Raw genomic sequence first — 26737 nt, 5'->3', positions numbered from 1 at the left:
TCTGCTATGGTGTCGGTCAGATGACCAGGCGGCAGGCGGCGAGAAGAACCGACAATCCAACCACCCCTGGATGGAAGACATCATACTTCGATCCCGAAGTATTTATGGAAGCGATCCGAAGAGAGTGAGGTGATCGCGGCATATCCGATCCGAACGCTGATCATTTGGTTGAGGTACTGTCACGAGCTTGTGACGCTACTTTGCCTAGGAAAGACCGTCCTAGGTATCCTAGGAGGTCACCGGCTTACTGGTGGACAGATGAAATTGCGGAACTCCGCGGAGCGTGCTTTCGTGTGAGGAGAATTATGTAAAGAGCTCGTTCGGACGAAGGCAAGGCTGAATGCCGGGTAGCGCTTGTTGCTGCGTGCGCAGCGCTTAAGATTGGGTAAAAGCTAGTAAACGAGCCTGCTTTGAAAGGTTATGTGCTAGTGCCAAAACGAACCCGTGGAGTGATGCCTACAGGGCCGTAAAGGCAAAGACCAAGGGCGTGATGGCGCCCGCTGAGCGATCGCCAGAGATGCTGGAGTGGATCATCGAGGGCTTCTTTCCGCGCCACGAGCCAAGGGCCTGGGCTCAAGCTGCTGAGTCGTCCCACGGCCGATGTTCCAGTATCTCAGACCATAGCGTAAGACGGTCGGCCTCCCAGCCGAACATCCAAAGTAACGTGGGCGACGGCGGTTTAGAGGTCGGGGAGGAAGTGACGGTTACAACCGAAGAACTCATTGAGACCGCTAAATCCCTGAAGGTGAGCAAGGTACCAGGACCAGAAGGAACCCCGAATTTGGCCACTAAAGCGGCTATTTTAGAGGCTCCCGAATTATTCGGAGCAGTAATGAGTAGATGCCTGGAAGATGGCCTTTTCCCGGACAGATGGAAGCAACAGTACCTGGTCCTATTGCCGAAGCTGGGAAAACCTCCGGGTTTTCCGTCGTCATATAGGCCGATCTGTCTACTCGATACTGCCGGCAAGGTGCTAGAGAGGGTTATCCTTAACAGACTCGTACAGTGCACTGAGGGTACAAACGGTCACTCAACGAGCCAATTCGGCTACCGAAAAGGCAAATCTACGGTGGATACCATCTTGTCTGTCACTAAAACAGCCGAGGTGCCAATCCAACGCTAGAGGACGAGTATCCGCTATTGCGCAGTTGTCTCGCTCGACGTGAGATATGCATTTAATAGCGCTAGTTGGGACTCCATAGCCAACTCGCTTCGGAACGTCCAAGTGCTGGTGTCGCTGTACAAGATTATTGGAAAATTATTTCCAGAATCGTGTGCTATGCTACAACACGGAGGAGGGTCAGAAGTGCGTTCCAATCATCGCAGGAGTTCCGCAAGGTTCCATACTGGGCCCGGTGTTGTGGAACATCATGTATGACGAGGTGTTGAAGCTAAAGTTCCCGATAGGGGTTGTGATTGTCGGCTTTGCGGACGACATCACCTTTGAAAGGTGAATCTATCAGATAGGTTGAGTTGCCGGCTGCTCACTCTATAAGCATTGTTAAAGACTGGATGCGCTCCAGGAAACTGCAGCTAGCGCATCATAAAACGGAGGTTTCGTGGTGAACAACCGCAAGTCAGTGCAGCAAGCAAATATCAGCGTCGGGGACTGCACTATTTTGTCGACGCGGTCCTTAAAACTCCTGGGAGTCATGGTCGACGACAAGCTCAAGTTCGAGAGCCACGTCGACTATGCCTACAAGAAGGGTTCCACAGCTATTTCGGCATTGTCTCGTATGATGTCTAACAGCTCTGCGTTATATGGCAGCAAGCGAAGGCTATTACCCTTCGTTGTTTTACTTCTTCTTCTTCTTCTTCTTCTTCTTCTTCTTCTTCTTCTTCTTCAGCATAGAGCCGTTGTGGCTCATGCTGTTTCAAGCACTCGTCTCCATTCAACTCGGTCTGGGGCCACTCGTCGCCAATTTCCTACTCGTCTCAGAAGTCGCAAATCGCTTTCGATCGGTGCAGTTGTTGAAGAGGACTATTTTCGTCGCACTGTCGTCCGGTATCCTTACGACGTGTCCGGCCCACCGTAGCCTGCTAACTTTCGCTAGATGTACGATGGGAGTCTCCCCAAGCAGTGCCTGTAGCTCGTGGTTCATACGCCTCCGCTACTCTCCGCTTTCAGTTTGTACTCCGCCAAATATCGTCCGCAGCACTTTCCGCTCGAACACGGCAAGGGCGCGTATGTCCTCCGTGAGCAGCGTCACGGCTATAAGTCCATAAAGAACTACCGGTCTAATAAAAGTTTTGTACATTGTTAGCTTCGTGCGGCGGCGTATGTTTTCTGATCGTAGCGTTTTACGAAGGGCAAAGTAGGCCTGATTTCCCGCTTGGATGCGCCACTGGATCTCCTTACTAGTGTTGTTGTCCGCGGTCACCAGCGGTCCCAAATACACGAACTCCTCTACCACTTCTAGTTCGGCGCCGTCAACGGTTACCGTCCGTGGGCGCGCGTTTGTTTCCTTTGAGCCTCTTCCTTTCATGTATTTGGTCTTCGACGCATTTATTTTTAGCCAATTCTCCTAGACTCCGCTTTCAATCTGGCGTAGATTGCCTCCGCCATCGCAAAGTTCCTGGCTATGATATCGAAGTCATCTGCAAAACCTAGAAGTTGGCTACCCTTGGTAAAAATCGTGCCTCTCGTTTCGATGCCCGCTCGTCGGAACACCCCCTCAAGAGCGATGTTGAACAGCATGCAGGATAAACCGTCACCGTGTCTCAACCCTCGCCGCGTCTCGAAGGGACTCGAGAGTGTCCCAGAGATGCGTTCGAAACACATCACTCGATCCAATGTAGCTCTGATTATTCGCGCATTATCTGCCATAGCTTGTCTCGATCGACTGTATCGTATGCTGCTTTGAAATCAATAAAGATGTGATGCATGAGCACGTTGTACTCCCGACATTTCTGCAAGATCTGTCGGATAGTAAAAATTTAGTCCGTAGTTGCGCGAGCCCCCATGAAACCCGGCTGATAATTCCCTACGAAACCTTGTGCTATCGGTGACAGCCGGCGTAACAGGATCTGTAGGCGGCGTTTACCAGCCACGATAGTTGCAGCAGTCTAGCCGATCACCCTTTTTGTAGATAGGACAAACCACTTCTTCCATCCATTCCTCCGGTAGCTTTTCCTCCTCCCAAATCCTCGAAATAACTCAGTGTAGAGCCTTTGCTAGCGTTTCTCCGCCATGTTTATAAAGCTCTGCCGGTAGGCGGTCCTGCCCAGCGGCTTTATTGGTCTTCAGCAGCCCGATTTCCGTTTGACTTCTTGGAGATCAGGTGCTAGGACATTACTATCTTCCATGGGCGCTCCTAGGTTAACTTCCGTTCCACCTCCTTCTCCCCTCTCAGAAGGGGAAGGGGTCTCAAACCACCATAAAAAATTCTGCTTTCAAAAACACCGCATGGCGAATTTGGTTCCATTTGCTTGATTATTTCTCGAGTTATGAGGGAATTTGTATTTCATTTGTATGGAATCCCCAGTCCCACCTCTTAAAGGGGGGAAGGGTTTTAATTCACCATAGCAGAATTTCCTGCCTCCAAAAACTTCCGTATACCAATTTGGTTCAAACAACCATAGAAAAAAATTCTGCTTTCAGAAACCCCGACATGCCAATCACCATAGAAAAAAAAATACCTTCAAAGATCTGCACGTACCCAATTTAGTTCCATTTGCTTGATTAGTTCTCGGATCATGCAGAAATTGGTGCTTCTTTTGTATAGGAGCCCCCCCCCCCCCCTTAGAGAAAGCAGGGATCTCAATTCACCATAGAAAAATTCCTACCTCCAAAAACCCTGACATGCAAAATTTAGTCCCATTTGCTTGATTAGTTCTTGAGTAATGAGTAAATTTGCATTTCATTTGTATGCTAGACCCCCCCCCCACCCCTTCTTAAAGGGAGGAGGGGTCTCTAACCATCATAAGAACTTCCCAGGCCCCAAAATTCCCTGCATATAAATTTTCACGCCGATCGGTTCAGTAGTTTCCGAGTCTTAAGGTACATACAGACAGACAGACAAAAATTCATATAGATACAATAAATGCCTTGCAGCTCGCTACCTGAATTATACCAAATTTTTTATTTCTAATAGATTAGAGAAGGTACAGAGTTTTATTCTTATCAAACCTGAATAAAAGACATGTCATTTGAAGTTGTCTCAATACACAGTCATTATCCAATAATCCCTCTCTATCCGCATTTAAATTAGTATATGATTGCCTAAATTACCGTACCGTGTGAATATTTGATGCATTTTAAATTATTTCCAGTGATGTATTTGTTTACCAATGTGTACGTACTTTCAAATTGCAGCCTACAATTATGTCCTCAATGGTCACAATTCAATTCCTCTAGCCAGTACCGGCAGTGCAGCTCTAGCGAATGAATCGTTCGATTTGAACGATACTGTTTCAATCAACGTAGAAACCATCCCTTCGGAGCTGCCGCTTGGATCACCGAGCACATCAACATCAAACGAATCCGTCCAAAATGGTCATGAGGACACCTGCAGTGCCATTAGCAGCAACAGCAGCGAACAGCTAGCTGAATCTGTAGCGAACACATCCGGAAGCATTCACGAAGCAGACTGCGAGGCAGATGAAATGGAAGCCGAAGACGATTCCGAACCGGAGCTCACTAACCTATCCTGGTTGACAGAGTTGAAAAACATTACCAATCTGACGCCCTCGGATATTCCTTTGACGGATCTTCCTACTGCGCGATTTAATAAGTTCATCGCTCAAGTTCGAAGGTATATTGACAAGGTGTCTGTACAATAATAGTATATACCTAACAAAGATGAAATTCTCCAACTTACAGAAGCCGCGAATCTTACGATAAACGGAAAGAGCAATACACTTCCATCTCAAACTCGGAAGAAAAACCACCGTTCAACTATGCCCAAATTATCGCTATGGCTATGCTGGACGAAGGCCGGATGACTCTAAAGCAGATTTGCAAGTGGATTCAAGAGAAATTCTCGTACTACAAAGTTCACAAAAATTGGAATGTAATTGGCAATCATACATATAACTGGAAGTCATAAAATTAACATTATTTCTATATTCCCAGAATTCCATACGACACAACTTATCATTAAGCTTCTACTTCACCAAAGTATCTCGAGCCAAAGATGAAAAAGGAAAGGGTGGTTATTGGGAACTTTCAATGGACGTGGCCAAAAGCGAGAGAAAGCGAGTACGAGTAAGACAACGTAATCGAGGAAAAGGGTCGGTTCCCTCCATTCGAAGCCGCAATCGTCTGCGCAGAACAACCAGTAACAACAACAACAACAACGAGTTGACAGTTAACAATAATCTAAGCCTGGATGAAGATGATTCGTCATCGAAGATCCCGGACGGAAACAACAACCATTGCAATCCACCAACAAGCCATGTAAATGCCAGTGCCGAAATCTCGACCGTAGATGATACGATTGCGCAAACCGTAAACTGTATCAATGCCGTCGATACAAATGTCGTGAGTTCTACGGAAAACCAGCCATGTAATCTAGATGAATCGCCATCAATCGAAATTCTTGAGCAACAACTGATCAAAACCAGTTCATTGGTGGAAAACTGTAACATCAATTTTGACTCAATTATCAATGCTGAAACCGGTAACAGCATTTTTACAAATCTGAATGTTGACGAGGTAAGTTTTATATCGTTTGAATAGAAGTAATTCTGACCCATTGTCCTTCACTAACAGATCTTCTCAGGCAACGAAATTCCGCAACCGGCAAACGACGATATCATTGTACCGTTCTTCGGTACTAACGGTCAGCAGGCCGCTCAGAATGGACCGAACGTGATCGTCGAAACCATCCCATATTTCCTGCCCGATATGGGCAACTTCGACGAGCAAGATTTTGGCAATTTGATAAATATCAATGAGCAGGAAATAAGCGACGAGTTTCTTAACGAGCATGGATTTTTGTAGGTTGTTTCTGCGGGTCCATTTTGTTTTCGATTCAAGCCGATAAAAGTCCAATAACTATAAACTGTTGGTGCCTTTCTCAACCAGTGTTTATTCCGTCCGTACCATTCAAAACATCATTGGTGAAATGTAATGTCTAGTCTAGTAGTGTAGGAATTCCATGCAGGAAGTTTAGGTGTAAGGTTGTAAGTTAAAGCATTATGCATTGTATCTCGAGTGAAAGATAATTACACTGTACGATAGAAACTAAACAACTTAAATAACTCATCAACTCACAGATAAAGTAATCGAGAAAAATTTCTGTCACAATAATTATTTATTTCACATCATAAAGTACTATTAGTCGTTTCAAAATTGAACTATGATCAAACATTTCTCGTCAAATGTTTCAGTGGACTTTTTTTTATTGTTTCACGAAAAAACGATAATTACATACAAGCCACTCATCTTTCTCGTACAGTGTAATAGAGAGTATAGGGAAGAGCTAGAAGTCTGAAGAGTAAAAAACATCTTTTCTAAACTGTTAAATTAGTACTCATAACGTTACTGGTCAAATGCCTTCAAAAAGCCTAGTGATATCAACTGGCACAAATAAACTATTTCTGCACAAAGTAAAGTAAAAAATGCGTTTTCTTGTACTGATGGAAATAGCATAACAGAGCATAAACATTTTTCCAGTTCACAGTTAGTGCCAGTAACAATGCTTTGTCCAAGGAAACAAATAACTTATTTTCGTTATCAATAACACATAACGTGAGGTTCAGTTACATAGATATAGTCTTCATCTTCAAAGCACTGTTATCGTTCTGGCTTGGCTACACCCTTGTAACTTATAGGGTTGAGGGGTTATACGGAAAAGGAAGAAGTTCAAGTGCCCTCATAAATGGCACGTAAGTTAAAAAAAATAAATTTAAAAATCCTGCCGAACTAACCGAACTGCTGAAATGTTCTATTATTTAATCTTTCTATGTGACCAGAATCAGGAAATATTTTATGTTGTAACTTGTAACGAATTGTGTAAGAGATTTAAATGTCCAAGAAAGCGACAAACCTCAACAAGCTATCCCGAACTTTGGTGCCTAGATGCTATATTGTGTAATTTGAGGCCCATCGTATCTATTTACTAAAATTGCAATCAGTCTTAGCACTACCTCCTTTTTGTACCTTTCGGAATATAAGCAACCTTAGTGAAGATCGATAAACCAACCCCACTGGAAACTATGGTGAAATGCTAACAGGAAAGGAGGCAGTCATGGAAGTAAAGTGTGTTGGCATGAGAATATAGCCTTGTCATTGCCAATCTCAAGTGTCTGATTTCATGTTAGAGACGGCTCTCTTGGCGATGATTCCACTTCAAGGTGGAACATCGTTTCCTCATCCTAGCGAGCGTCATTCTAAGTTAGGAGCGGCTCACGACAGCGTCTGACCTGAAACGGGTAGATGAATTAAGAAACGTGATGTGTCGGCATTAAAGCTAAAATGGTAGCCTCATCATGAAACTCGATAGCGTGGTTCTAGTAAAACAACCTATGAATATTTAAGAAAATACTACTCGGAACATTCGGTATGGATAAAGCGACGAAATAAAGGCATCCTTAATACTTGAAGCAGCAGATCACTAAATTTCGTGGGTGGCGGCAAGGTGCTGCTCAAACAACTAGAACCTCGATAGTTCGGCATTATGGCACTGCAGGAGATCTGTCGCAAAGACGAAAAGGCCCAATTTTACCAGAGTGTTGGAGCGGTGGTTGAGAAAATCCCTAAGGGGGACATCCAAATCCACATAGGCAACTTCAACGCGAAGATTGTCTCAAACAACGCGAAGCTTGAACGCGTCATGGGACGCCATGGCCTAGGAGAGATGAGCGAAAACGGGGAGCTGTTTACAGAGTTCTGGGGTAATAACGACATGGTCATTGGTGGATCGCTCTTCCCCCATAGACCAGTACATAAAGTCACGTGGGTTTCCCGCGACGGCCGAACAGAAAACCAAATCGACCACATCTGCATCAGCCGGAAATGGAGAAGGAGCCTTCTTGATGTACGCAACAAACGCAGCGCTGATATTGCATCCGACCATCATCTTGTTATCGCTGAGATATGTCCGCGCGTCGCACGTGTCCAACGACGGGAGGAAAAAGTTGGATGCCGCTACGACGTCCGCCGATTGGAGAATCCTGAGGTGAAGCGCGCAGCGGGCGGAGGGAGTGGATTTCGGATGAAACTCGGAGGAAGATCGACGAGCGGAGAGAGGCAAAAGCCGGCATTGAGCGAGCGCGGACAAGATCGGCTAAGACAGCTGCCCGTTAACGATACGCCGAACTGGAGAGGGCTGTTAAACGTGCTTGTAGGCGGGACAAGAGAGCCTGGACTAACTCCCTAGTCGAACAAGGAGAAACCGCCGCCGTTAATGGTGATATCCGTTTGTTGTACGATATTTCTCGCCGCCTTAGTGGTGCCAGGATGAATACAAAGATGTCGCTAAAGGACAGAGCTGGTCAGCTATTGACTGACCGTACAGAACAGCTTAAGCGATGGACTGAACATTTTGAACAACTCTTCCGAGTTTCAAATGTCAGAGACCAACAAAACCAGCAGCGTATGACGGCTACAGTTCGTCGAATCAATCGCGTGAACTCGAAGGCGCCATCGCTGGATGAAATTGCAGCAGCCATCAAGAGTATGAAATCCAATAGAGCGCTAGGGATAGATTGTATTTCAGCCGAAATGCTCAAAGCTGACCCATCTTTGTCAGCCCAGATGATGCATCAGCTTTTCAGGAATATTTGGGAAACCGCAACTTTTCCGGTGGAATGGATGCAGGGCATATTGGTCAAAGTCCCTAAGAAAGGAGACCTAACTGAATGCGGTAACTGGCGTGGCATCACGTTGCTCTGTATTACTCTCAAAGTAATCTGTAAGCTAATCCTCAACCGGATCCAGGAGAAGATCGACGCTACTCTCCGGCAGCAGCAAGCTGGATTCCGTGCTGGCCGATCATGTGTAGACCATATCACAACGCTCCGCATTATATTGGAGCAGATCAACGAATTCCAGGACTCTCTTCTGCTGGTGTTCATTGACTTCGAAAAGGCGTTCGACCGACTCAATCACGAAAACATCTGGAGCGCACTTAGGCGTAGAGGAGTTCCAGATAAGCTAGTCCATCTCATCGAGGCTCACTACGAGGCGTTCTCGTGCAAGGTTTTGCACGACGGCGTCTTGTCCGACCCCATAAGGGTTACTGCTGGCGTGAGACAGGGCTGCATTTTATCACCGCTTCTGTTTCTCATCGTTATGGATTGACAATTGACAGCAATTGATAGTAGACCAAATCGAGGATTGCCTTGGAATCCTCTAACGATGGAGCAGTTAAATGACCTCGACCTAGCCGACGACATTGTCTTGCTCGCACAACGCCGAAACGATATGCAGAGCAAGTTAGACGACCTCTCCGAGAGCTCCCACGCAGCAGGTATCACAGTCAATGTAGCGAAAACTAAGTCTATGGTAGTGAACACTGACAATTCCACCAACTTCGCAGTAGCGGGACAACAAGTTGAGCAGGTAGACGCCTTTCAATATCTTGGTAGCCAAACAACGCCCGATGGTGGTACCAAAACTGATATAGTCACACGGATCAGGAAGGCCAGGGGTGCCTTTGCAGGTCTGCGAAACATTTGGCGCTCAAACCATCACTCTACGTACGAAAACCCGAATCTTTAATTCAAACGTTAAATCCGTACTGCTGTATGCCTGCGAAACGTGGTGCGTCTCAGCGGAGACAACGCAAAAACTGCAGGTATTCATTAACCGGTGCCTGCGATATATCATTCGTGCCTGGTGGCCTGATAACTGGATATCCAATGAGGAACTCCATTGTCGGTGTCATCAACGGCCAATAGCCACAGAAATTCGTGAACGTAGGTGGAAGTGGATCGGACACACCTTGAGGAAAGGAGCGAACGAGGTTTGCAGAGAAGCACTCGACTGGAATCCACAAGGACAGCGTAGAAGAGGTAGACCCAGAGGCTCATGGCGACGGAGCTTAGCCAATGACATCCGGGCTGAAGACGAGAACCTGTTCTGGCGACAGGTAAAAGCCATGGCGGGTAACCGTCAGCAGTGGAGATCTCTGATTTCATCCATTTGTTCTGCCGGACCGGCGGACATGGACACATAAGTAAGTAAGTAAGTTGGAGATTTGGGTTATACGTCAATGCGCTAAAAACCATATATATGGTATTAAGTTGCTTCAAAGGTTACCACGTTCGCCTTCCACGGCAGCGACTGCCGACTGTGATCAACTGGATGTGGTTGATGAGTTCATATATTTGGGATTTCTAGTCACCGCCGACAGCAATACGAGTAAAGAGATTTAACGACGCACTCAAGCTGGAAGTCAGGCCTAATATACAAAACGCTAATCAGACCGAATTTCACTACGGACTTGAGACTGTAACTATTGTTACGAAAGACACACGCGAAAGGTGTTGAGGACTATTTATGGCGGTGTACTAAAGGAAAGCCTCCCAGTTGGTTTCGAGGTATGATGTCGTCGTATGTTCGAATCTCAGCTGGGAAAGCCTGTTAGAGTCAATAAGATCGCAGCCGCTGGCCTTACTATTCTCCTGTACTCTAACAACTGACTGCGAAGTCTGTCGTATAAAAACAGAAGCTCAAGTTTCGATAACGGAATGTAGCACCTAGGCATTGCTTTGCAAAAGGAAAGCAAAGAGTGGCGGAGACGAATGAGCCCCCGAGCTGCAGACACTACTTGGAGAAATTCCCATTGTACATTTGACGTAAGTCGGGAGACTACAGTATGCAGTATGCTACGTCGCAAGAATAACAAATATGCAGTGAAATCAGTTCTCTTTTCAAGAACCCGGCATCAGCAATAGAGGGGCCCAACGTGCTAGACAACTCCACCAGTATGAAACCGACTTGCGCGCGTCGAGACGCTCAAGGAATTGGCGACGAGTAGCCCAGAACCGAGTACAGTGGAGGCAATGTTCTTGATACAGTACGAGCCACGTTGGCTCTATGCTGAAAAAGTAAAGTAAGTAAACTTGAATTTTGTTGCCTCTAGGATATTTTTGCTTTTTGTAGTTCTTAAGAGAGTTGCGTGCGAAACCATTCCTATTGTTATCAATATGTTATATGTTCTACACTTTTTAGCGCAATCGCTAACTGATATCTCCTTTGTTCTTTCCAACATCTTACAAATCTTTTTGTCCAAATCTGGATTAGATGGAACAGTTTTTCAATCCTGACTAGGTGAATTTTTCAATGTGTAATGTATACCAAACCGATTAAACGCATTTTGGACCGTGAAGACTAACTCCTTCGTTCTTCACCAGTTTTCTCATCGATAATACAGTTTCATTACAGTATTTGATCACAATCGGTTTACGTTTTTCTTCTGTAAGCCCTTTTATTATTGCAATTATTCCAATTTATGGAGCAATTAGGTTACTTTAAAAAGAAGAGTATTTTTTTAAAGCGCAAAATGGCGGGATTGGGAACTGCAGCGTTAAACGTGTATCCATAATAAATGATATTTTTCAGTGATCTTCGGTAGGAACACAGATAAAGCCGCTCCTTCAAATTCTGTTTCGCAGAGGCACCGCAGTAAAGCTAAAGCTTTCAGAAACGTTACTAATTCCTACGTCAAAGTTATCTTTATCGGAAGGCAAAAAACCAATATACCACTTGGTTATGCACTATTTTATTTGCCACATTTCCACATAACTACTACAACAGAGAATTATAAAAAACAGCGGTGTGCATGAATTTTCTGCTTTGTGCTTTTGATAACTATTACTTTGGTATCATTTGAATTTATTATGCAACCGCATTTTCTTTGCATCTCATTCAATTTTCTAGTGTGACTGTTTCTTCTATCTCCAATAAATAAAAAAATTAAAGTTTTCGGCTAATAGACCGCTCGTAAACATCGATTCGCAACCTCAATGTTTCTTCGTAAAATGTAATGGGTTAACTCCCAAAATGGTTAACTCTGTAGATATTGGTTTTACTTCAAACGCATTATCACTTATCTGATTCAAAAATACTGAACCTTCGTCAGCTGCTGTGTACTAAATTTAATATACAAACATTCGGCAAAAAATAAAAGAGCACCACCAGTTAAACCCGTGGCAAGTATGAGAAAGGCACCCATCAGATGTGATGGAGTAAGAACCGTCACATCGCTGTCCGATGCTGACTGTCTGCCATTGAGTATGCGCTGCTCGTGGGTAGAGTTTAAATAGTTATTCACCACCTAAGCCGGAAATACATTCAGTGGGGTATAACAATTAATCAAATCGAAAGGACCGCACCTGAATCTCCCAAAAATGCTGGATGCCAGATTGTCTGATGTTCATGAGCATAGTGTCAAAGCTTTGCTTGAATGGACTTGTTTTGGTCACAGCAGCCGTACAGCTCTGCCAGAACAAATCGTCCTTCAAGAGACGCGTCATTTTCGACGACTCAGCATCCAGATAGTCGATCGGGGCAAAGTGGCCAAATTCGGTGCGTTCACCAACATAGCCGAAGTCACGGGTGTTCCGATGCTGTATGAGGTAGTCCATATCGACAACTCGGTAGTTGCTCACCAAAGTTTTCACGTGGGGCTATTGATTAAAAAAAGTAATGATTTTATGAAATAAATATTTTACATTGCCACCTCAGGAGCGTTCATGACAGCGAACATCCAATTTAGACAGGTTCCACCCCACAGCATTCCGCTGCTGGCCAGATCGAAAGTTGTATCAATCGCGTGTTCGTACTGAGGAATGGTCATAATACCCGCCAACCCAGCTCCGTACAGGTTACCGATCATGAATCCTGTGAACAAAAGTGAGGTAAACAATATTACGCTGGACATGACATCGTTCCTTAAGTAAGCATTCTGTTCCATATAGAACCCAATCATAGTCAATACGCTATCGCTTAGCGTTATTGCTTCTTGCTCGGGTATATCGAACGTGCGACGGCGGCCTTTATCCATCAACCAAACGGCCAAGACTGCAACTATGAACGTTATGGCGACCGCCATCCAGAGATTTTTGGAAAACGAAAGAAATGGAGTACGCCAGGGTGGGAGCGTTCTCGGTTTCGGTACCAGTGCTGTCACTCCAGATCGGCTGATCGCAGCAGTGTATGACGCAAATCGGTAAGGTTCGAGCCTGGAAATAAAATGCAACACAAAATGATGAATCAACTTACCGAACAAATTTCACAAACCAGTAATAAATAGCGGAGACGGCGAAATCGGCCTTGCGAGTAGCGACTGCTCCGAGAATGCCAATTCCAGTATGATTTGCATAGACTTCACCCCAAGCCTCGACTTCGTCTAAGGAACAAAAGTTAATATTTTATAAATCACAAAGCAAAAGTAACTGTTATAAATTTTCGACAGCATACCAAAATAGGTTTCAATTGTGCAGTTGTGTCGACGACAGAACTCCACCAGCAACCTTGGTTCCGTTCCATCAACAAACAACGGAGTATCGTCCGTATCATTAAACTGAGGATCATATCGTGCATTGGATTTTTCCGGAGTCTGCAAATTATTTAAAAGTTTTCCCATTTTCTGACAAGATGTATAGATGTAATTGTATCTTACCGACTCTTCATAGTACGAAAATGGAGGGTACATAACCGTGCGAAACCGAATCGGAATTCCCTTCATATTGAAGGATTTATCTGGAAAATATTCGGGAGGATCTATTGGACGCAGCTCCACGATGACTGAGCCCCTAGAGCCGTTACTGAAAATTTCCGTTGTATAAAATTCTTCAGGCTGAAGATTATGCTTATTAACAACAACCAGCAGTAAATCCGGTAGTTCTGTGAATGTTTACATTTTATAACCTTTCGTTTAATTTATTTGGAGCAAATTACACACCTCTGATGGCTTGATGTTCAGATAATTTGTTAACGGTCTCAGAATCCAGAAAAGTAGTTACAATAATAAGTTTTTTCCGAGCAGATCTTTGATCTGAATCGTCGTGCACTACGATGAAGGCATTCAGAAAGTACCATAAGGCATTTTCGTACACCACGAACGACTGACAACCATTATCTACACCATGCTGAAAACTTCTATTGAAATTTGCATCTGCATTGATTATAATCGATGGGAAATCAACTTCAAATTTTATCAAATCTTCGTTTGTTTTAATAACACAGATACAATAATACTCAGACAGGTACGTTAATACAAGATAACTGATAAGGTACGTTGCAGGCGAATCGGCCACATCGGATTGCGTGCTTAATAATGTTTGCTGTAACATTGTTGACTAGTGGGTGTTCGGGGAAGCCAGCATTCTTTTATGTGCTGAATTAGCTCTATTATAAACTAGTTTTACAAACGATAACAGACAGAGTGATTAACGAGCACATTAATTTGATATACAAATAATTTCCGAGAAGCGTAACGTGCTACGATTAATTGGTAATGCTGCTTTTTCATCGACCTTTCTCCACAGGTACACAATCGGATTTTATTATTCAAATTGAACTACCATCAAAATAATTAAGCAATTGAAATATCATAATAATATTGAGCAACTTCACGTTAACATCGGTGCGCAGGAAAATCTCAGACAGTCTGTAGACTGTCATACCTACCAGTAATATTTTATTCATTCCTTTCGTTCGACTTCATTATTAGATAAAAAATAACAGATTTAAAACCAATATGTCAATTAAAACAAAGTAAAATTTATTATTATAGTTGTAATGTTAAGAGTATTTTTTATTTACTTTACTTTACTTTAAAGGCGACGTTCCGTTATCGATCCTGCGCTGAACGAATTATGGTCATGAGCGGCCGTTCGCCAATTCCCTCGACCACCAACTAAACCTCGTCGTCCTCGACAGCGCACAGCCATCGGCTGCGGGGTCTGCCCCGAAGTCTACGAACTCTTCCTGGTTTTCTACCGCTCGTCGGGTATTCTGGTCACGTGTCCAGCACACCGCAACCTGTCACATTGTACTACCTTCACTATATCAGCATATTTGTATTCATGCGTCCGCGTTACACTCCATTTTCCATCTTGCTACCAAGTATAGATCGTATGATTGTACGCTCAAAAACGTCAAGCACTCGTCGATCAGTTTCCTTTAGCATCCTTGATATCCGTAAAGGGCCACTGGTAAAATTAGTTTTCTGTAGAGCACCAATTTTGTGCGAATTTGCAAACCACTGAACTTCTGCTGGCTGCGCATTCCGTAGAAAGGTTTACATTGTTGGCACATGTAACGAACATACTAAGGTATATGAATTCCTCCACTACTTCATATCCCTCCCAGTTGGCTTTGAGATATGTCGCTGGCCTAATAAGCCAGTCGTCGTATGTTCGAATCTCGACTGGGAGAGGCCGTTAGAGTCAATAGGATCGTAGCAACTGGCCCTGCAATTGTCCTGCACTCTAACAGCTGGCTGCGAAGTCTGTCGTATAAAAAACAGAAGATCAAGTTTGGATAACGGAATGTAGTACCTAGTCATTACTTTTACTACTTCATATCGCCCCCCGTCCAGCCCCACCTAGGCACCAATACCACTTGGACTCCCACGTTCTCTGCCAGTAACCATGAATGTACTTCGTTTTAGCAGTGTTAACGGTGAGGCCTGCTCTAAGGTTGATTCCGATGATATCGACGACATCGGCAAAACAAAAAGCATGTGAGATTTCGCGGTGATAATCCCGTACCTTTTCACAATTGCTCTTCGCACCTTCCAAGGCAATGTTGAATGTAGCAGGTTCCTCCTTCTTCAGTTCAACCAGTGTCACGAAAGCGGTTGAGGTCTCACCTGTTATTCTGACGCATGATTTTGACCCATCCAGTGTCGCTCGAAACAGCTTAACTAGTTTTGTCTTAAAACCATGTTCTAGCATTATAGGCTACAGCTCATTTCGTTTGACTAAATCGTACGCCGCCTTGAAGTCCACCGGCAGATAATGAGTTTGCAAGTTGTACTCCTGGAACTTGTTTAGTAACTGACGCAGGGTAAACATCTGATCCGAACTCCGTGAACGTTCTCAGTCTACAGACCAGGATACGGGGGAGCATGTTTTAGACAGAATTAAGCAATGTGTTGGAAGAGCTCAACGGTACGTACGTTCAGAGCTGGACAAACCATCTACCAGAGCTGCGGCAACACACACGAGCTGAGTACAGCTTTCATAGTACACTCAAGTACTTTTTTTACACGGATTGTTTTTTTTTGAATGATAATAACAGGGCTACTTAGGGATCATTCATTTATTTCTCAATACATTTGGGAGAGGCTCGACATTCGTCGCGTATTTTGTAATTGGTCCCTAAGCTGCACCATTCTTGAGTAATCTAAAAAAAACAAACCGTGTAAAAAAAGACATGAGTGTAATGGGCGAGATGCGGAAGCAGGTGATTGGGTGAACGGCCAATCAATCCTCGAATGTGCAGGTTAAGAGGGCTGGATCTTCAACGTACACATCATCAACGTGCACAGCTCTCACCTCAGAAGTAACGATGACAAGCATGAATTCTACGCTCAGTTGGAGAGTGAATACAACCGCTACCCGAAACATGATATCAAGATCATCATCGGGGATTTCAACGCTCAGGTCGCACTGGAGGAGGAACACAAACCGGTGATTGGAGGGTTCAGCGCACACCAACTGGGCAATGAAATGGGCCGACTTTGCCGCATCCAAGAACATGGCCGTACGTAGTACCTTCTTCCAGCACGGACTCCTACACAAGTACACCTAGAGATCACCAAATCAAACAGAATCACAGATTGACCACGTTTTGATCGACTGTCGGTACTTCTCAGACATTATCGACATCAGATCCTATCGAAGCGCTTACGTTGACTCGGGCCACTACCTAGTGATGGTTAAGGTGCGCCCAAAATTCTCCGTTGTGAATATCATTAAGTACCGACGCCAGTCTCGGTTAGATCTTGCGCGGCTGAAGCAGCCAGACGTCACCGCAAACTACGTGCACTTATTCAAAGCTGCGCTGCCGGAAGAGGACGAGCTGGACGAGGCCCCTCTCGAGGACTTTTGGAACACCGTTAAAACAGCTATCAGCAGTGTAGCGAAGAACTCTATTGGGCATGTGACACGGAATCAACGGAACGATTGGTTTGCGATGAATATAGTAATGCGTGATGCGTAATGCTACACGTCAGAACGTGCACAAACCGAAGACGATGTAGCGAAACCATATCTTCCGGGAGAAAAAGCGCTGCCTGAAAGAGCTGAACTATGTGGAGTTGGAACGGCTGCATCGTTCTCAGAAAACGTGAAAGTTCCACCAGGAACTGAACGGATCCCGCAAAGGTTTAGTGCCGCGAGCCGAAATATGTCGGGATAAGACTGGCAGTATTCTGACGGACGATCGTGAAGTGACCGATAGGTGGAAGCAGCACACCGATGAAAACCTGAAAGGCGCCCAGGCGGAGAACCATGGCAACGGGGAAAGCATTTTCGACGGTGCAACAAACAAGTAAGAGATGCCCGCCCCGATAAGCGAAGTTAACGAGGCCATCATACGGCTAAAGAACAATAAATCAGCTGGGAAAGATGGCATCGGAGCGGAGCTCATTAAAATGGAACCAGTAATGTTGGCCGTTTACATGCACCGGCTAATTGTTAGAATTTGGGATGCGGAACATCCCAACATATGTGCTTCACGAACAATTGCGGTCGAGCAGACTAAGCCCCCGTCAAAATTTACCCTTAAGACGCTTATTAGACCGGTTGTCCTCTACGTCATGCCCGTACATGGACAATTCACGAGGCAGACCGGCGACTGCTTGGAGTATTCGAAAGACAAGTGCTTAGAACGGTTTTTGGCGGCGTACAGGAGAACGAAGTAGGGAGGCGGAGGATGAACCATGAACTCGCACAGTTCTATGGCGAACCCAATATCCAAAAGGTGGCTAAAGCTGGATGGATGGTTAGACCAGGTAAAGATATCTGCCAGAGAGTACTCGGTGTTCGAGGAATCGGACAGCGGCAGCCCACAACCGAGTTAACTGGAGAAACCTTGTTCAACAGGCTTTGTCTTAGGTAGGACGGCAAACCACTTAAGTAAGTAAGTAAGCACCTGCCGTTCGAACATGGCAAGGGCGTTTATGTCCTCCGTGAGCAACATCACAGCTTCAAGTGCATAAAGAACTATCGGTCTAATGAGTGTTTTACACCATACTTCGTTAGCTTCGTACGGTGGCGTGTACTTCTTGACCGAAGTGTTTGGCGTATGGCAAAGCAGGCTCGATTTCCCGCTTGAATGCGTCGCTGGATCTCTTTACTAGTTTACTAATGTTTATTTGAGCGTCTTAGTAGAATACCTGAAACGATAAAAAGAAGCCTTTTTTTGAGCCACTTGCTTTCATGTATTTGGTCTTCGACGCTTTTTTAGCCCAATCCTCCTATAGACTTTGCTTTCAGTCTGACGTAGATTGCCTGTGCCGTCCCGGATTCATCCAGAAAAAAAACTGGTCACTTCAAGATAACCGGAGTATTAGACAAAAGCGCCTAAGTATTCTCCTAATGCTAAGTAACCCTATGATATGCAACTACTAAGGCTGTGCGAGATCTCACTAAATTTCGTCTTTACCGAAATCAAACGAAATTTACCATTGATTCAACTGTAGTTTAATACTGATCTTCCATAAAACCTATGCTAAATTTCGTACGATTTCGTTAAATCTCGGTAAACTTGAAATTTCGCAAAATCTCGCACAGGTTTAGCAGCTACGTTCCTCCGATGTTTCTGTTGATTGCAATTTACAAATATAATAACACTGCTCAAGTCATCACAATATAACGCATACATTTATGGATCAATTTGTCAATTTCAATGTCAACAATCAATCAAAATCACAATCAAAACTATTTGTCCAAGGTACTGACAATGGTGGCCCGGACACGTCACAACGATGTCAGACGAGAGTGTGGTAAAAACGGTTCCCTTCAACAACCCCACTGGTAGCAGAGGGGGACAACGTGTGAGATGGCTCGACCAGGTCGAAGGCTACCTGCACTTCTGAGATGCCTACGAAATTAGCGAAGAGTAGCCTATGATTAAGTTGAATGGAGACGATTACTTGAAGTAGCACGATCCACCCCAACTTTTTGCTGCCAACGACGAAGCTGCCTGAAATTGATTGCCTTTTCTGTCCCGCCTAGACAAACTATCGCTACCTGAATTCATCAAACAGTGGTACAACGACAATGGCGTCCCAGTAATTCTCAAGGACTGGATTTCGTCCAATTACCGCTAGGTAAGCATGCCTATTGAGTAATTCTAGTCGACTCGTCGACTGAAAAAAAAACTGAAGAAATTAAATTCAGCTGTCAGCTCTGTCCACTAGCTACGGGTTTTTTTCGAGCTCAACATTTATTGTTAAAAATGCATCGAAGAACTCTTAAATTCTTCAAATTATTTTATAATCTAGAAAAAACGATGAAATATAGATGATTTTCAATCAATACTACAACCAACAACTTTATTCATTATAGCTCTATGACATTGTAACGAGGCTATAGAATTGACGATAAATATCTTTACATTGTTTATTAACATTTGTTCTAATAGAATAGTGTAGATGAGTTCGATAGTTAAAAGTTAAGAATAGTTAATCGTGGATACATCCTATTGAATAACTGATTTACGAAACGTGCGTACTAATGCCGGCTATTTGTTGTCATTGCCTATAAACGATACCAAAACGATGATTTTAAGATTTTAATCACTTCGTCCAAGCGTTATTTCTTTTTTTATTGGAATTTTTCAACCGAAACCGGAGGTGCTCTATGGCAAATGCCAAAGTCGCGAGCCCCAATCCTGCTCCTAGGATCATGTAAGCACCTAAATAGTGAGATATCGTGAGTTTGACCACTTCGTCCCCAGATCCAAACGAGCGAGCATTCCAGATATTACGCTGGGCGGTAGTATGAAGATATCGATTTGCAGTCTGTAAAATATAAAAACAAGATGAAAGGAAGAAGATACATAAAAAAGATCAAAACAACCTACGCGCAATTCCCAATAGTGTTGAATTCCTGACTGCTTCACCTGCATTATGAGATCATTTAGTGCTTGACGAAATGGACATGTCTTGGTCACTAAGGCCGTTGCCGCTTCCCAGTAGAGATCATCTTTTAACAGCTGCAGCATGGTAGAAGCTTCATTATCGAGAAAATACGATGGCACAAAATGAGAAAACTCCGTATATTCACATATGAAACCCAGGTCATGAGTTTTAGTATGCTGACTGAGATAGTCGTCATTTCTAATACGAAAGTTTTTCACCAAGGTTTGTATATGTGGCTGAAAAAATGAGTACGTTTTAACCATGCAGCCTTAAATTTAGGATAATATAATAGTATACCTGAGGCGATTTCAACATTGAGTAAATCCACGAAAGAGCACCACCGGCAAATAGCATTCCACTAGCCGCCAAATCTCTAGTGGTATCGATAGGTTTTTCATATTGCGCTAGGGTCATGACACCTGCTAGGCCACATCCGTAGCTATTACCGACCATAAATCCGGCAAAAAGCAGAGACGTAAACAAAAATACGCACGATGCAATATCCGTTCGCATGCGAGCGTTCTGTTCCATGTAGAATCCAATCATGGTCAACATCGCATCGCTAATTGTGATGGGCATTTCAGGGGGACTCAGTATTTGGAACCGCACTTTTTCAATCAACCAAACTGCCAGAGCCCCAACACAGAATGCCACGGCAACAGCTATCCAAAGATACCCACTGAAGGAGAGAAATGGAGTTCGCCATGGTTCTAACGCCCGGGGCTTCGGGACTAGTACCGTGATTCCAGAACGACTAATCGGCAGGGTGTAAGTCGCGTATTTATACGGTTGTCTCCTATTGATAAGACACTCAGTGTGAAAAGAACTGATACTCCATGTTGGTGCAAAATTATAAAATAGACTTACCAATAGTAGACGGCAGCCATGGAAATATCCGCACGACGCTCGACAACGGCTCCCAGTAATCCAGTTCCCGTGTGATTATCGAAGACTTCACCCCAGAAGCTAACTTCATCTACCAAGACAAACTGAGTACATCAACAAGTTATTAACATCAACTTACTTACCAATCGTAGCTTCAATGGTGCAATTATGTCTGCTACAAAATTCAAACAGTAACGTTACTTCAGTTCCATCCAAAAATAATGGCGTGTCCTCCTGTTTATACTTCGGGTTATACCGGGCGTTTGCTTCTTTTGGATCGTCCTGGTACCGGAATATTAAATTATTAGTTCTGGAAAAGATTATTATCAAATATTTCACTTACCACTTCTTTGTAATATATAAATGGTGGATACATCAGCATACATAAGCGAATTGGCATTCCTCCCATATTATTAATAGGATCCGGAAGTTGACTAATAACTGTAAATGGTCGAATCGTTACATCAACCGTACCACGTGTTCCATTATTCGAAAGTCCTATTGTGTAGAGCTGAATAGAGGAATCCATTTCGCGCAAGGAAACAAAAGTCGTATCCGGTATTTCCTTAATATTGGGATGGTCTTTCATTTCTTCCATCGTTGATATGTTAAATGAATCCATCACAGCGATTAGTTTTTTGCTGGCCGATCTCTGGTCGGCCAGATCATGGACTTCCACAAACACGTCTAGGAACGAAATTAGGGCACTTTCGAACACTACAAACGACTGGCAACCGTTTTCGACCGCTAGGAACATAGTATCTTTAAAGTTTTCGTCCACTACAATCACCGTCGTTGGAATTGAAACGTTTATGTAAACGTTATCTATTTCCGTTCTAATGATGCATATACCATAGTAGTCAGATAAGTAAGTTAAAATAAAATGATTGAGAAAAGCGAAAAGTGCACTAGTGAATGGGTCTCTGATGAGATCTATTGAAAGAACGTTCATTTTGGCAGATGTAATGTGTATGTTAATACAAAGCTCGGGAAAATAACTTTATAGTGCAGTGCAGCTTTTGATTAAAGCTTTCTAATAAAGACTAGAACCAGCATATTTGAATTACTATCGAATAATTTATCGGTTTGGTTAAATATCAGATGCAAAATGGCTTGATAATCTCCATGATTTTTAACGGAACCTTACTCAATTGCAAATATAGATACTTACTTCTTGTTGAATTAATATGCTCTATTAAATCAATTAAGATGATTAAGCTTCAATTTTTATACCAGCTGTTCCATGATTGATCGCATTGCGTGGAATATCATCCGGTTTAATCAAGCAGTAAGTTATTCATGGTAATTTCATAATAATGAACAACTAAAACCGAGAATGTATAGAACAAAATTGTACTCGACCAATATTAAAGTTACAAAAGCTTTCCAACCTATTGTTTTATTGAAGGTTATTTACAAAAAACAGGTTTATAATGAATAGTGTTTAATAAATGTAATGTATTAAAACATCTATACCTATAAAAATGGATTTGTGTCTGTCTGTCGGTATGTTTCTTATAGAATCGAAGACTACTAAGCTGATCGGCGTGAAAATTTGCATTTGGGGCCGGGGAATGTTCTTATGATAGTTTCTCGAGTTGCATTTCTGTTGCATTTGTATAAGAGATCTCTAACCATCATAAAATAAATTCAAGACTCGAAAATCCCCCAGATGCCAAATTCGGTTCCATTTACTTGATTAGTTCTCCAGTTATGAGGAAATTTGTATTTCATTTGTATGAGAGCCACCCTCTTTAAAGAGGGAGAAAAAAATTCTGCCTCCCAAAAGCCTCACATGCTAAATTTGGTTCCATTTGCTTGATTAGTTCTCAAGTTATGAGGAAATTTGTACTTCATTTGCACGGAAGCCCCCCCTCTTAGGGGGGAGGTGTCTCAAACTATCATTAAAAAAATTCACGCCTCCAAAACTCCCCACATGCCAAATTTGGTTCCATTTGCTTGATTAGTTTTCGAGGTATGAGGAAATTTGTATTTCATTTGTATAGGAGCCCCTCCTCCTGAAGCGGCAGAGGTTTCAATTCACCATAAAAAACGTTCTTGTCTCCAAAAACACCCACATGCCATATTTTGTTCCATTTGCTTGATTAGTTCTCGAGTTATGCAGAAATTAGGGTTTCATTTGTATGGGAACCTCCCCCCCCTCTTACTGGGGGGAGGGGTCTCTAACCATCATAAGAACCTTCCCTGGCCCCAAAAACCCCTACATGCAAATTTTCACGCCGATCGGTTCAGTAGTTTTCGATTCTATAAGGAGCATAGGGACAGACAGACAGAAATCCATTTTTATAGGTATAGAAGAAGAAGATATGAACTCTATCATGTAAATTGATTCAGAAAACACCACTCGAGTCAGTCATTGTCAATTCGAACGGCTGAATCTGATTATCAGAAGCCGTTTGTCTTTTTCATTGCTGAAAGCTGAATCCAAAGATTAACTCAAGACTGGACAAACCTTAAAGGTGGAGCAGAATGCTATCCGACACGAATGCTATTTGATGATCTGATTTGGCCCATACCATACCTACACCTCGACAGCACTAACATACGCCATTATCCCTACAAGGGTTCCTTAGAGAGACTGTAGAATACAGAGGCGTCAAGACACTCACCGCTTAAATCAGACGGGGAAGTTCCCCTGTCAAATATTCAAGGCCCAGATAATTACCACGTAACATAAAATTGAAGTGCCGCGAGTAGAAAATTGTTTTTTGGCAAATTTTAATTTAAGGTCCCCAAGAACGAACATGTTGTACAATACAGAATTAGTACCAGCCAACAAAATTTGTGTTTAAAGGTCCCAAAGACATGCGAACATATTGTCGTGTGGTCTCTGTATTCTATAATTGTCTCTGTGATTAACCCTATCCGTAGACATTTGACATTATGCGCAATCTTGGACTTGAGTTCTGTAGTCTTCGCTGAATCACTTGAATCATGCACATCGTCTATACTTATAAATTATTTTCGAGCGACGCAGTAGAACTCACGGATAAATGAGAAAAAATTGTGAGGAATCATTACCATACCAAAACAGACCAGTCATAAACAAGAAAAGTGATATTCGTCTCAATTTTAGAATTTTACAGTTTCAGACGAAGTGTGCATTTTGTTCGGCTGACGTTTGGCGAAGTTGTGCGCACTATTTTTTAGGAGGCGCTAAAATATCTAAAGCCCTGACAGTTCTCGGCAGTCTCCGAGGAAAAACGGACTACCCTCAAATTCGGCCTATGCAGTCTAGATTTCTCCGAAATACTGCTATGTTGATAATATCACATTACTGTACGAACTATAGCAAATACGGAGCCGTCAGCGGTCTCCAGAGGACGTTTGACAAAGTAGCGTCCATATTCGATTTCCACCTCTCACGCAAACCCTACGTGAGCGATTCAACTGTTTAGTTAGTCATTAACTACTGATAGTTATCAGTAAGCAATAATATCACTAAATATCAGTAAGGTTTCACTATTATTGATATTTACTGATATAGTTACACGTTCTCCCGTTAGAAAAATTAATTGGATTAAACTTATTAGTCGGTAGTTGCGTATGATAAACGTGGCTGACACAATATATTGTAGTCATCGTCAGTAGCCTAAAGCCGGGATAGCTCGTGCTGATACAAGCAGTCGCCTCCATTTAACTCGAACTTTGGCCACTCGTCGCCAATTTTCCAGTCGTCTCAAAAGTCAAAAATCACTTTCGACGTGATCGTGCCATCTTGCACATTGAGCCCCTGTTCCTGATGCCAGTACGGTTGTTGAAGACAACTGTTTCCGTCGCACTATCGTCCGACATTCTTACGACGCGTCTGGCCCACCGTAGCCTACTGACTTTCGCCAAATGTACGATAGGATTCTCTCCAAACAATGCCTGTAGCTCGTGATTAATATGTCTCCACCACTCTTCGCTTTCAGTTTGAACTCCGCCAAGTATCCGCAGTACCCTTTCGTTCGGACACGGCAAGGGTGCGTATATCCTCCGTGAGCGACCTTACGAGTCCATAAAGAACTACTGACCTAATAAAAGATTTGTGCATTATTAGCTTCGTACGGTAGCATATGCTTCTTGATCGTAGCGTATAGCGAAGGGCAAAGTAAGCTCGATTTCCCGCTTGACTTCGCCGCTGGATTGCCTTACTAATGTTGTCCACGGTCACCAGCAATCCAAAATAAACGAGTTCATCTACCACTTCTAGTTCGTCGCCGTCGAGGGTTACTATCCGTGAGAGGTACGCGTTTGGTTCCTTGGAGCCTCTTCCTTTCATGTATGTGATCTTTGACGTATTTATTATTAATTTGATCTTCCTAGACTACTGCTTTCAACCTGGCGTAGGTTGCCTCCACCATCGCAAGGTTCCTAGCTATGATATCAGTCATCTTGTCACCTTGTCTCAACCCTCGCCGTGTCTCGACGGGTGTGTCCCTGAGATGTACACAAAACACACCACTCGATCCAATAGCTCTGATCAGTAGTGTCAGTTTATCTGGGAAACCGTGTTCATCCAGTAAGTGCAATTGCTGGTCTTGATCGACTGATTCATGTCATGCGTAGGTATGAGGTGCTCCGATCATATTTACTGGGTGGTAAAAATCTGGTTCGTAGTTGCGCGAGCCTCCATAAAACCAGCTTGGTAAACTACAAAGTAAACTTACAGTGAAGAACGCAGTTATAATATTACAATTTTCCATTTTTTACTTCAATATGCCCTGATGAGTAAAATTACTGATATTTACTGATAGTTATCAGTAACGTACTGAAATTACTGATAGTTATCAGTAGCGATTTTTAATGATAGTTCCCATCCCTACAACTGTTTCTTCAGCCGGTCCAATTAATTTGTTTACCCGTTTCTGTTTACTATTGTTTATGTTTAATTTTTTACTATTCATACATTTGACCACTAGTTCTAAGGAATTAATCCATCACTAGAGAGGAAAAGTCTATGGCCAAGCCATACTGAGGTTGAGTTGGGAAACATTTCGTCGAACATTTTTTTGCGGTAAACCAGTTCGCGATTGACAAAGCCCCCCATACACGTACGCATATGTTGGGTTGGAAATGAACAAAATGTTGGAGGTTCATTCCAACCGAGCGCCGAGCCGAACATTTTCTTCTGCCAGTTTGGTTCGTGGCACTCACACACAAGCGAGCGTGTTGGACGAACATGAATTCACCAACATTTTCGGCCAACATGTACGTACGTGTCAGGGGCTTGCGATGGGTGCCATGTTTTTGTTGCCAACATCTCAGCACATCTCGACAAAGGTTGGCAGCAAATCTACCTGTCAGACGGGCGCTATTTCTTGCATTTTTTGAAATAGCGCCCTTCGTTAAGTGGACTGTCAAACACCGTTCGTTAAGATACGGATAGCACCCCGCTGGTACGTGTATAGACGGCCGACGTCGTGCAACAAATTCAGGATTGGTTAAGGAAATGTCAATTCGTCAAGTTCCGCCCCTGGCATTGGATCAGACGCGGTACACATTTCTATCCTCATACGGATTGAAAAGCGGAGAGCGAGGCGATCTTGGTGTTTAAGATACGAAGATCGACCGATTTTAGGCATCCGGATTGTACTTCCGTTTTAACTGCTGCTGGCAACTATAGTTTTTATTTCAGTTATAGCAGGTTTAATTGATTTCCAGAGGATAATATCAACTTTCGAATCACCAAACCCTTGCAACAACAAAAACTAAACGCTGCGAATCAATTGTCACCAAAACATTTTATTTGACAAGTAGAAAACTTAGCTCAAAGCACAATTTCCGTGGTCTGCAGC

At 43.4% G+C, this 26737-nt stretch overlaps 2 protein-coding genes across 2 annotated transcripts in view; one reads left to right on the top strand and one right to left on the bottom strand.

Moving 5' to 3' along the window:
- The window catches only part of LOC128741715 (forkhead box protein J3), a 28504-nt gene extending 22560 nt beyond the window's left edge, over positions 1-5944 (top strand). Inside the window, exons 2-5 of the mRNA XM_053837700.1 lie at positions 4316-4754; positions 4823-5012; positions 5075-5656; positions 5714-5944. Coding sequence (XP_053693675.1) covers positions 4316-4754; positions 4823-5012; positions 5075-5656; positions 5714-5944 — 1442 coding nt within the window. The remainder of the gene's footprint in view (positions 1-4315; positions 4755-4822; positions 5013-5074; positions 5657-5713) is intronic.
- Positions 5945-12008: 6064 nt separating this feature from the next.
- Positions 12009-21888, bottom strand: LOC128739611 (uncharacterized). Its single transcript, XM_053835107.1, has 13 exons — positions 21283-21888; positions 21080-21218; positions 20919-21027; positions 20349-20847; positions 19994-20287; positions 19759-19931; positions 13857-14224; positions 13575-13798; positions 13373-13511; positions 13193-13301; positions 12633-13134; positions 12286-12579; positions 12009-12227 (listed from the first exon to the last, which is right to left on the bottom strand). The coding sequence occupies exons 1-13, from the start codon at positions 21886-21888 to the stop codon at positions 12009-12011; spliced, it is 3675 nt and encodes a 1224-aa protein (XP_053691082.1).
- Positions 21889-26737: the final 4849 nt, after the last annotated feature.

Source organism: Sabethes cyaneus, chromosome 3, assembly GCF_943734655.1.
Source record: "Sabethes cyaneus chromosome 3, idSabCyanKW18_F2, whole genome shotgun sequence".
Taxonomy (NCBI): Eukaryota; Metazoa; Arthropoda; class Insecta; order Diptera; family Culicidae; genus Sabethes; species Sabethes cyaneus.
Note: the sequence above shows the minus strand (reverse complement) of the source record. Positions and strands in the feature narration are given on the sequence as shown.